Raw genomic sequence first — 10,126 nt, 5'->3', positions numbered from 1 at the left:
AGCGCTTAATATAGACTAGTATAGATCCTACGTAGTACGGCGTCTATAGGCGTAGCGTAGCTCGAATACTATAATTTATAAAGCGGGTAACCTCTAGTACCTCCCGAAGTATAGCGAAGGTTAGGTAACTAAGGGGAGCCCGCTCGTAGGTTATACTACGTAGTCCGATTTCTTAGCGCGCTCTAATTAGTAGAAATCAAAATGCTAGATACCTTAGGCTCTAACTTTTAACTATATCTCTTTTAGTTTATAGTACCTAACCTTCGCTATAATTAGTAGAAATTAAAAACCCGGGTATACCTAGATGCCTAACTTTCTAATATTTATATTATACCTACGAGCGGCCGCTTCGTAATTCTTAGATTACTTATACGGCAATCTATAGCACATTTTAGGTAGGTCTACGTACTACTAGCAAGACGGCGGTATCTCTAATATAAGAGTCTAAGGTCTTCTAAAGATAGGCGACACTTCGTACTATTAAGGAGTAATAGTAAGTAAATATTATATTCGTACTAGCTATAGTCGACGAAGTGTAGAGAGAGATGCCTTCTCGCAAACGCGAGAAGCGACCATATCGAGAAGATTGCTGCCTAAGGCATCAACGCCAAGACTCACGTGCCCTGGTTGTGAAGGCATGCCTGTATCCGTAACATATAGCGGCCTGTTTTAAGCGCTCAGCTACTAGGTACTAGGTAAATGCGGACGCATTGCTTTGCAAAATGTCACTACCTCCCCGAGTCACAACCTCACTGCAGCAGCCTTGCTCGGGGATATCGAATGCTTGCAACTTGCATAGCATGGAAAAGCCGAAGCAGAAACGCAATCGTCGACCGAAAGCCTGTCAGCCCTGTAGAGATCGCAAAGTTCGATGCGACCAGGAGGAGCCTGTAAGCAATGAATCAACGAACCCGTCGGAGCGCTTTCAATGCTAATACTGCATTTTCAACGATAGTGCGACACTTGTATCAGACGTAGTCATCCTGATTTGTGCGTGTATGCTACACGGAGGCTGCCTAGTGTGGCAGCTCAAGTCTCTTCGTAAGTTGCACCCGGAGCCACGCTTCAAAGATTCTGACCCATCGCCCTCAGACGATCACAGCCTACGATATCATGGTCTTCACCCAGCCTAGAGACACGAGATACCCGTGGTTTCGATCAGACATTCGACGTCCGATCCAACGACGCGCTGTCATCAATTCCATTACCGAATAATCAGACCGGAGGAGAAGAAGACGACACCGATGGTGGCGATGAACTCATCCAAAGCCTTGACAAAACCTCCTCTACCTTAAAACACATGATCAAAACCGATCGCTGGACTGGCGAGACCGTGTTCCTAGGCCGAAACTGCTCGGCAACATTCTTCACCAAACTCACCCACCCACAAACCAAGATTCCAATATCCGACACCCTCATGCCCTTCAATGTATCCTGGGGCGCTGCCTTCGGTCTCACCAACCGTACGACCCTGCATCCCTTTGGGTCCCTCTGGACAGCGGCAGGCACAACCAATCTCAAGGAGATTCTCCAAGCTTTGCCAGCCACGGAAATATGTATGACGTACTATCGAACATATCAGAAAGTCGTGGCGCCTTTCTACCCTTTTGTAATGGATCTCGAAGCGTTTGAGGGTCGTTTGTGTGTTTTCTTGCCGAAACTGGCAGAGCTGGGATTAGAAGCTGCGTTGGAGGCTGCCATCACTGATGGGACCTTTAGAGATGCTGCATGGTATGGGATGTTCTTTGGTATTCTGGCTGCTGGTTGTCAATTCTCCGACGCAGATGTGAAAGAGAGGTTGCCGAGGACGAGAGTTTTTGGTGAGATTCATTGACCGGACGTGAGGACTGGTGCTGATATGTGTGCTAGTTGCTTGCGCTTTCGAGTGTCTAAGGTTGGCGAATCTGTACGGCTGTCCTTCGACAGAAGTCATCCAGGCTTTGCTCTTAATCGCCAGCACGATTGCGAATGATTGCAATCCTGGTGTTGCTCTGAGTCTGGTGGGGCTCGTCACTCAGCAAGCCCGATCTTTGGGTCTGCATGTTCCTCAGACCTCCATCTCGCAGGGTCAAGGCGAAGTCCATCCTCTGTGGTACGTTCATACTAAATGGGTTTGATCTCCGCCAAGTCCACTCACCAACATCTTCCAGGAAAGCGATCATGTCTCTCGAATCCACGCTCTCCCTGGCCTTTGATCGACCATCAGTCTCGAATCTTCCCAATCCATCATCTCCAATACCACGCACGCCCTCAACATTCCACAACCTGATGCACGACCTCCACGCCCAAATCGTCTCCTTCCAAACCACAACAACAAACTCTCAACCCGACCCTACCACCCTTAAAACCAACATTACGAGACTCGAAACCCTTACCAAACGAACATCAACCCTACCAACAACAACAATCCAAACACGTCTCGAATCCCTCTTCCAAAAGATCCACTCCTCAAACTTCCACTCCACACTCCTCCGCCACCTAACCTTGGACCCAACGACGCCATCTACCGAAAGAAAAGCATCACACACCTCAATGGTAAAGCACCTCCGCACCGTCATTCACTCATTCCTCGAACTCCGCAATCTCCTCTCACCACTTGCTCTCACCTCCTGGTCGCTACTACATTGTACGATGTCCTCTGCCTGTATCCTCGCAGCGATGCCGAGACAAGAGGAGGAGGACACTGATAGGGATCTCCTTCTGAAACTCCGGGGCGTTCTGAATACCGAAGTCGAAAGACTAGATGCTCAAGGCGGAGTGATTGAACGATCTAGTCTGCCGTATGGGAGTTGGTTAGATGCTTTTAGTATTCTGGTTGACGGGGTGATGAAAGAGGGATGGGTTGATGATGGGAGTTGGAAAGATTCTGAAGGGGTGATGGGGGTTGAGAGGTTGAGGAGGAGGGAGTTATGGGCGTGATGACATGGAAATGGAAGTGCTTAAAGCTGGAACAGTAGCACTGTCGATTGATTAACTGATATCGCGGAAAGCAGGACAACTCCGTGTCCGCTGTTGCAGAAAAGGCACTTGATCAGCCTTGAGCTATCCAAAGGCCGTTACCCATCTCTTTAGAGAAATTCCCCAACGCCGTGCTTGCTTTGCGAGATCTAAACAAACTCCAGAAGCCGAAAGTACAAGGATACGAAAAGACCCTCAGGCCTTCTAAGCAAGTAGACCTGAACGCATATTTTCAACTGTCTTGACACCCACGCCTTTCAGCTTGCCAAGCTGTCCCAGAGAGTTGACACTATCATCAAGATCGCAGAGGCAATTGACGATTGCTTCGGCTTTTTTTGCACCAACACCTTTGAGCAACTTGATTTGGCTGACATCCTTCGTGTTGATGATTTCGAGAAGCTGTCGAGTACGTGGAGTCTGTGCCATCAAGGAAGCGGCCAGCTCGTCATCCGAATCTCCTTCAGGTGGCGGCGAGTGTTTTAGGCCTGACCTGGGCGATGATGAGTGCTGTGGTAGCTTTGGTCGTCGTATCTTGGTGCGTGGCCGATACGCAAATCCGTCGTCTTCATCGTATGCATCCCCATCTTGGGCTTCGTGATAGCTTTGATCCTCCTCATCCGGTCTCGGCTTTCGTCGTGCTAGCAATCGATGAATTGGGCGGGATTCTACTGCAGGATATTCAAAGGTTGTCGCGGTAGACGCGTGTCTCTCGGCTTTTTTCGCATCAATCTTGTCCTGCAAGACAGCCATCTTGCGTATAAGCTTCTCATTGCCCGGGAAATGCGGCAGAGCAAGCTGATACATCTTCAGCGCGCTAACATCCTCGCCTCTGACCTGATGCTGCTTGGCCATGAGCAGGTATTGCAGACCTTCCGCTCGCTCCGTCTCTTGACCTTCGACACGTTTCTCCAGCGCGTCAAGCCGTTTCTGCACTTCATCAGGAATTGGATCTTGAGCAGTGATTGTCGTCTGGTCCACGCGTCCGGCTAGTGCCTCAGTCACCTTCCGCTCGATCAGCGCCTCTATCGCGTCTTTCGACATGCCGGCTTCGGCGCTGGTTTTGGAGAACTTCGACGGCCTAGGAAGTGTGTACATGGCTTCACTACTAGTTCGCTTTGGTGACTTGATAGACGGAGGAACAGCTCTCGCTTGGCCGGAGTTGGCTAGAGTCGCAAGTTTGGGCTTTGGCTTGTCGGCGTAGACGGCGAAAGATTTAGTCGGCTTGGCGGTATTCGTGACATCTTTGAGATGAGAGTTGTGAGACAAAATCTTTGGTCGTAGTGGCTGCCTGTTCATAGCAGAAGCTGCGGCAATTGAAGCAGCGCCGTCTGACTTCTTCTTGTCGCCTTGATCTCGGAAGAAGGGCTGGTTCTCAATCTCGTTGACTTCAATCTTCTTCGTTCGGTTGGCGAAATTAAGACTGCTGAGTGTATCCAAGTGATAGCTCCGGACCGGCGCCAAATTGAGCATCATCACGGTCAAGCCATTGTTCTGGCCCAGAGCCAGGATGCGAGTCATTTTCGACTCGCGGTATGGTATGCGCGCTTGCTTCTTGGAGATGGCCTCCACACATTGGGCAAGCACGAACAGCGATTTGTTGATAGCCGAGCTTTCTACCAAACGTTCCTTGTTGTTGTCAGTCCGCCTATTATCTTCAGATCCTGCCAAATCAATGGCTGAAGCTGTGCTTTCCCGTATCTCGTTTCCTGATGTCTGGCTGACCTTGATGCACAGTATGGCGTGGGATCTGGAAGAGTGCGCGTTGAGCTTGGTGGCGGAAGTGGATCGGTTCACGTTCGCTTCGTCGTATAGTCGCTCGAATTCTTTCAGCGTTGTGCATGGCCGCTCGGTCAAGCCAACGACGACAGCCTTTCCACTCGAATTGTCTCGGATTGGAAGACCAGCAGGTGTTCGCTTCTCCGGAGGCTCGAAGAGGTCGTAGACGCGATCGTTATAGATTTCGTAGTAGCTCATGGACACTTGGACGGAAGTCTCGCCTGCTGTGTCCTTCTCCACTTTGCGTGCGCGGCGGTATATGCTTGAAAGCAGTCTAGGTATCACGCCTCGATCTGCTAATGCTTTTCCGCCTCGCATGGTATGTGTCTTTCCAGTGCCGGTGACTCCGTAGGCGAAGAGAGTTACGTCGAAGCCCTTGAAGAGGTGCTTGATTGTGGGCGAGACTGAAGCGTGTTAGCATGGCTTTCCAGAGGCCTCTTCTTCTCAACGCGACTGACCTTCATTCTCGAAGATGTCCTGTTGTGTGGCATGCTGATCGTACACGCTGTTGAATTGAAAGGAGTATAGCTCGGCATCCGTCTTTGCATTTGGGATCTTGACAATCGTCTTGCTTTCGCCGTGTTCGCCTGGTGCTTTGGCCGCCTCGACAATGACATCCTTCTCGATCTCGTTCTTCAGCAGGGGCCGAATACGCGCGACGACTCTGACCGACATGGTGGGTAGTATGCCGGAGAAGATGCGTGGTATGGCGCGCTCGGCTAAGGAGTGCTGAAGCAAGACTGCCCGTAGTCTAGTTCTACCTCATACCTTCACCTCCTATGATGCGCGCAAAGGAAGTCGCTGGATTCGTGAATGTGAATAAGCTGGCAACTGGCATTGAAGTGACCGGTCAGGGCGGGCCAATGATTTCGCGGAAGCTCGAGCTCAATTTGCGTCCCGGCGTCAACGGCGGGCCGCCGCGGGAGTCGTGCGGGGCAACGCGAGACATCTCAGCTGTTTGAGTTTCTTTCCTCCATCGACTGCTTCTCTGCAGCACGTCCACCGCCAGCATCACCACCACCACCACCACCACCACCACCACCACCACCACCGCCCCCTCCACACAGCCATCGACAAAGATGAGTCTCGTCGTGGAGCAAGATTGCACTCGACCTCGCCGTGCCGCGCTACTGAAACGTGTCGTCCGAGCTCGAGGTGTTCGGCGGGAAGCGCAGAGCATTCCGACCAATCCAAGCGCCAGACCGCACAAACGCTCCAGCATCCTGACACGTGAGGAGACATCTATGCACCTCACACCTTCGCACACGTCCTCTCGACGCGCCCTGTATGAATAGACCTCGCACAGTCCACGCCACGGCCCTGCACCATTTCGCTATCCTATCCCCAATGCCAGCCGACACGTCCAAGTCTCGAGATGGCAGCATCGTGCTGTCTAAGACCTAGCCGGACACTGCCACGGTAACACTCAACATCTTCACTTTCCTTTCTCTCATTCACCTGCAGCACTGCAAACAGCGTCTTTTCTGGATTCTGTGTCACACTCTCTTTATTACTCTTCTCACGTTTCTGTTGCCGCCGCTGAAGCTGGACTTCAGACCGCCTTTACTAATTCCTTGATACATCATTTTCCGTTAGCGCTGCACGCAAGACAGAATGCTGACCGCGCTGGACGTTCTACTGCTCATCATTTGCGCCACAAAGACTCAAGCCGGACCTCTCATATATCCAAGATATGTCAACGCTGTATCGAACGCCATCTCGCCAAGTTCTGCAGGATCAACCACGACTCCCTTCACATTCTATAATGCCGAGGGCTCATCGTCGATCAGCTCAGCTCACGATGAACCGACTTCCTCCTCCGCTCAGTCTATGAGCTCTTCGTCAACTCTGCTAGCCTACAATAGCAACAACCCAGCTCGCACGCCAAGCTCAACATCGCAATCCGCCTCTGCAAGTAAGGCGTTTTCCTTCAGTTATGATCCAGCATCTTCCACAAGCAGTGTCAACAGTGCGGCAAGCACATATCCCACAACGGCCACAGCAGACACATCTATGGCATATAGCTATGCTCCTTCTCAGCCACAGCCCTCGAGCTCTGCAAGTCAGATTTACGCAACCACTTCGGCAAACAAGCCTACGATCTTGTGGAGTACCACAATTTTGACACTATACACGACTGTACAGCCATACAAAGGTGTTGCTCCTACATCGAGTGCCTTGTCATCGACCGCAGATGCAAATGGTGGTTCAAATGGGCCGACTAGTAGCACTACTTTGACTCTATACACGACTTTGTATGCGTCAAGTTTCAGCAGCACTATTAGCTCGGAACAGTCCGCCGCACCTCAGTCAACGTCGATAGCGGCTTATAGCAGCACGGCTGTAGAGAGCAATCCAAGCACTCAGCCCACCACAACATCGACATCCTCACGCAGCAGCACTGCGTTGGACTACTCATCATCTATTGATGGATCCTCGATTACAAGCACAGCGACAGTAGCAGAATCCTTAGCCTCGCAATCAAACCCTTCGCTCCAGACGTCCTTCGTCTACACTCCTGAGAGCCCGTCAAGCTCAGATCCATCACCTACCACGACTTCCGCGAGCGCCGTGCCATCACAAGAAACCCAACAGCCGAGCGGTCTGCCATATGTCGTAACGCAAAGGCCGGAAACAGCTTCTAGCAGTGCATTGTCGACTTACAGTGCTCTGCCAGGGATCACAATCATACCTGTGATCCCGACTACCGAATCGAGCTCGAGCTCGCAGTGCGCGGTTACGATCACTGTCACTGTTACAGATCCTGGCGCAACGACCACGGTAGCCCAGAAGACGATCAGCAGTGTCGGCATGGAACACGAAGATTTGAATACGGGCCTGGGTTCAGCGTCAAAACGATGGGAAGGTTGCAAGGGCGGCGGTAATGCTTCTTCGAAGTGAAGGGTCTATAAATAGTACTTGTTCATAATAAAAATCAATCGACAGTCTACAATTTCAGATTCGCTACGCTCAGCCTTTCCAACGACGACTGGACAACGTGATTCAGCTGCCTGAGGATACGGACGTCATACATGAATCTTTCACAAGCAACCTCGTGTCGGTTACACTCCTACGAACCAATTATGCTGGACGGTTCTTTCCAAAAGACTAGAATCACGGTCTTAGATGACAAGATTCGGTTACGGCCACAAGGATACATGCCAGCGAGATGGGAGATGTTGCTATCCACGTTCTCCAATTCTCGCAAGGGGCGATCTGGCATACATCCTGATTGCAAGATTCCTCGCAACACTTGACGGATTTGGCGAGTACAAGTCCTGGTCACCGCCAGCGGTAGTGGAATCCATCGGCGATCAGTAGTATACCTCAGAAGTATCCCCGTGAATAATTCGACCTTGTCCCATCGCATATGTTTTGCAAAATTTCTCGTTCGTGCGCTCTATCACTCACCCCTTCTGATCATGCTGAATCCTGTTGCGGTGGGGCCGGAAGATCGACGACTTCGCATTCCGAAACGCGACACTTCCATCCGACATCCACCATCAAAACTCATAGGGAATCATCATTGGGAGTGTTTTCTATATAAAGCTTGTCACGCCTACAGAATCATGAACCACGTTCCGTATCAGTATGGCAGGCAGAGTCAGCATCAGCTCCAGGATGGAAAACGCATTCGACCCCTCTGAGCAAGACCAAAGTTGGAGCACGGAATGGGCTGAGGCTTATACCGCAGAGCTGGACATGATGGAGAATCAAATCACGCAAGAAATCCAGCCACTTCTGGGTTACTGTTGTTTCGAGAAGTTCTGGCCACGGGCGAGGCTATTCGAGAACCCACTCCGGTTATTCGAGAATCTACGGACCTAGGGCTGCTCCGGTCTCGGTGAGACTACATTGTTAGTAATCTATACTATAAAACATCGCATAGTGACTTCTAATGCCTATGCTAGCTGCTTAGTAGAATAATAACGTAGGAAAGAAGGATTAAGTAAATGATAGACGTAGAATTTAATACTATAGCTAATCCTAAGTTCTATTCTAGGTATACTACCTACTAAGCAAATAAGGTTCTACGACCCTCGTATTAACGTATAGTTCCTACTATACAATCTTAGTATAATCTAGTATATTATTAGAGATTATATATAATTAGTATATAACTAGCTCGAGTAAAGCTAGGGTCTTAGTACCTTAGGTAGGGCTTAGCGCTTAGCGTTAGGCTAACTAGCCTACCTTCCTCCTTCTTCTCCTAGATCTCTATCGAATACTACTCGTACCTACTACTACCCTATCTACCTACTAATATAACCCTTATTATATAGTATTCGATCTACTCTTTAAGGGTAGTAGCTAGATAGTCCTTATTTTAAGCTTTTAGCGGTATAGCTACGAAAACTATCGATTTGACTATATTACGCCCGAAGAACGGGACCTACACGTACTATTCTACTAAAACAACCGTACTAATTATTAAGCAAGGCCTTCTATACGGCCTATTATACTAAGTTAATCGCACTAAGCTAATACCTACTAATTCCGCTATATCCGCACTATAAGGGGCTATAATATATTATTAGTCCTACCCTCTATTATAATAGCCGGCTCGTTACGAAGCAATAATAACCGCAGCGCCGCTAGTAGCGCTAGCAACGACAACGCTAGTAGTATAGTACCTACTAAAGTGCCTACTAAAGCACCTACTAAAGAGCCTACTACTAGGCCTACCGAAGAACCTATAGTCCTAGGTAATAATCTAGAATTGCCTATTAACGACATTCTCAACAATATTATTAATCGACGATATAGCTAACTAGCCTTTAGCCCCTAGCTAGTAGCGAGACTCTAAGAAGCTACCTAGAATAGGCTCGCTACTCTACGCTAAGAACAATAGCTAAAGGATAATCTCCTCGAGATTCGCCGCCTATAGAAGTCCCTAGCAACTAATACTAAGCTAATAGTAGGGCCTTCCTTACTAACTATTTAAAAGAAGGATACTAAACTTAAGGATTGCACTGTATTTAATAGCTCTAGTTAAAAGCAATACAATAACTATATTCGTAACTATAAGCTTAACTAGCGTAATGCACCGAGAGCGCTACTAAATAACTATTCCCTAGCCGTCTATACTATATAGTACATTAACGGTAACCCTAAGCGTATATAGGATAACTATTTTAATTCCCTTTACGACTAGACCGCTATTTAATAGCAAGACTACAAGACTATTATACTAAACACCCTTAGCAACCCCACATTACGACAGCAATATACACAGGACTAGTACCTACGTACTAAGCAAAAGGCCGACTAATCCTCTCGATCCTTCGAGGCCTATTTAAAGATCCTTAAAGACGATTTGCTAGCTAAGACCGACTCTATTTAGATCTCCGAAGTACGACCTAAATTAAGATAGGAATTAGTCCTTAAATTA

At 48.9% G+C, this 10,126-nt stretch overlaps 3 protein-coding genes across 3 annotated transcripts; 2 read left to right on the top strand and 1 right to left on the bottom strand.

Annotated features, from left to right (window-relative positions):
- Positions 1–722: 722 nt before the first annotated feature.
- MYCFIDRAFT_77113 (uncharacterized protein) lies at positions 723–2,626 on the top strand (the record flags this gene model as incomplete). Its single annotated transcript, XM_007929905.1, has 5 exons — positions 723–890; positions 956–1,041; positions 1,129–1,820; positions 1,870–2,092; positions 2,151–2,626. Coding segments are annotated over 5 exons (1,645 nt in total), but the record flags the coding sequence as incomplete, so codon positions are not given.
- Positions 2,627–3,162: 536 nt separating this feature from the next.
- MYCFIDRAFT_27592 (uncharacterized protein) lies at positions 3,163–5,409 on the bottom strand (the record flags this gene model as incomplete). The annotated part of the gene is made up of 2 exons (XM_007929721.1): positions 3,163–5,138; positions 5,193–5,409. 2 exons carry the CDS (start codon positions 5,407–5,409, stop codon positions 3,163–3,165), a joined length of 2,193 nt encoding a protein of 730 aa, XP_007927912.1.
- Positions 5,410–6,348: 939 nt separating this feature from the next.
- Positions 6,349–7,635, top strand: MYCFIDRAFT_197988 (uncharacterized protein; the record flags this gene model as incomplete). The annotated part of the gene is made up of 1 exon (XM_007930258.1): positions 6,349–7,635. The coding sequence occupies one exon, from the start codon at positions 6,349–6,351 to the stop codon at positions 7,633–7,635; it is 1,287 nt and encodes a 428-aa protein (XP_007928449.1).
- Positions 7,636–10,126: the final 2,491 nt, after the last annotated feature.

This window comes from Pseudocercospora fijiensis (genome assembly GCF_000340215.1).
Source record: "Pseudocercospora fijiensis CIRAD86 unplaced genomic scaffold MYCFIscaffold_6, whole genome shotgun sequence".
In the NCBI taxonomy this organism is placed as follows: Eukaryota; Fungi; Ascomycota; class Dothideomycetes; order Mycosphaerellales; family Mycosphaerellaceae; genus Pseudocercospora; species Pseudocercospora fijiensis.
The sequence above is the reverse complement of the archived record's forward strand: the minus strand, read 5'-3'. Positions and strand labels throughout refer to the sequence as shown.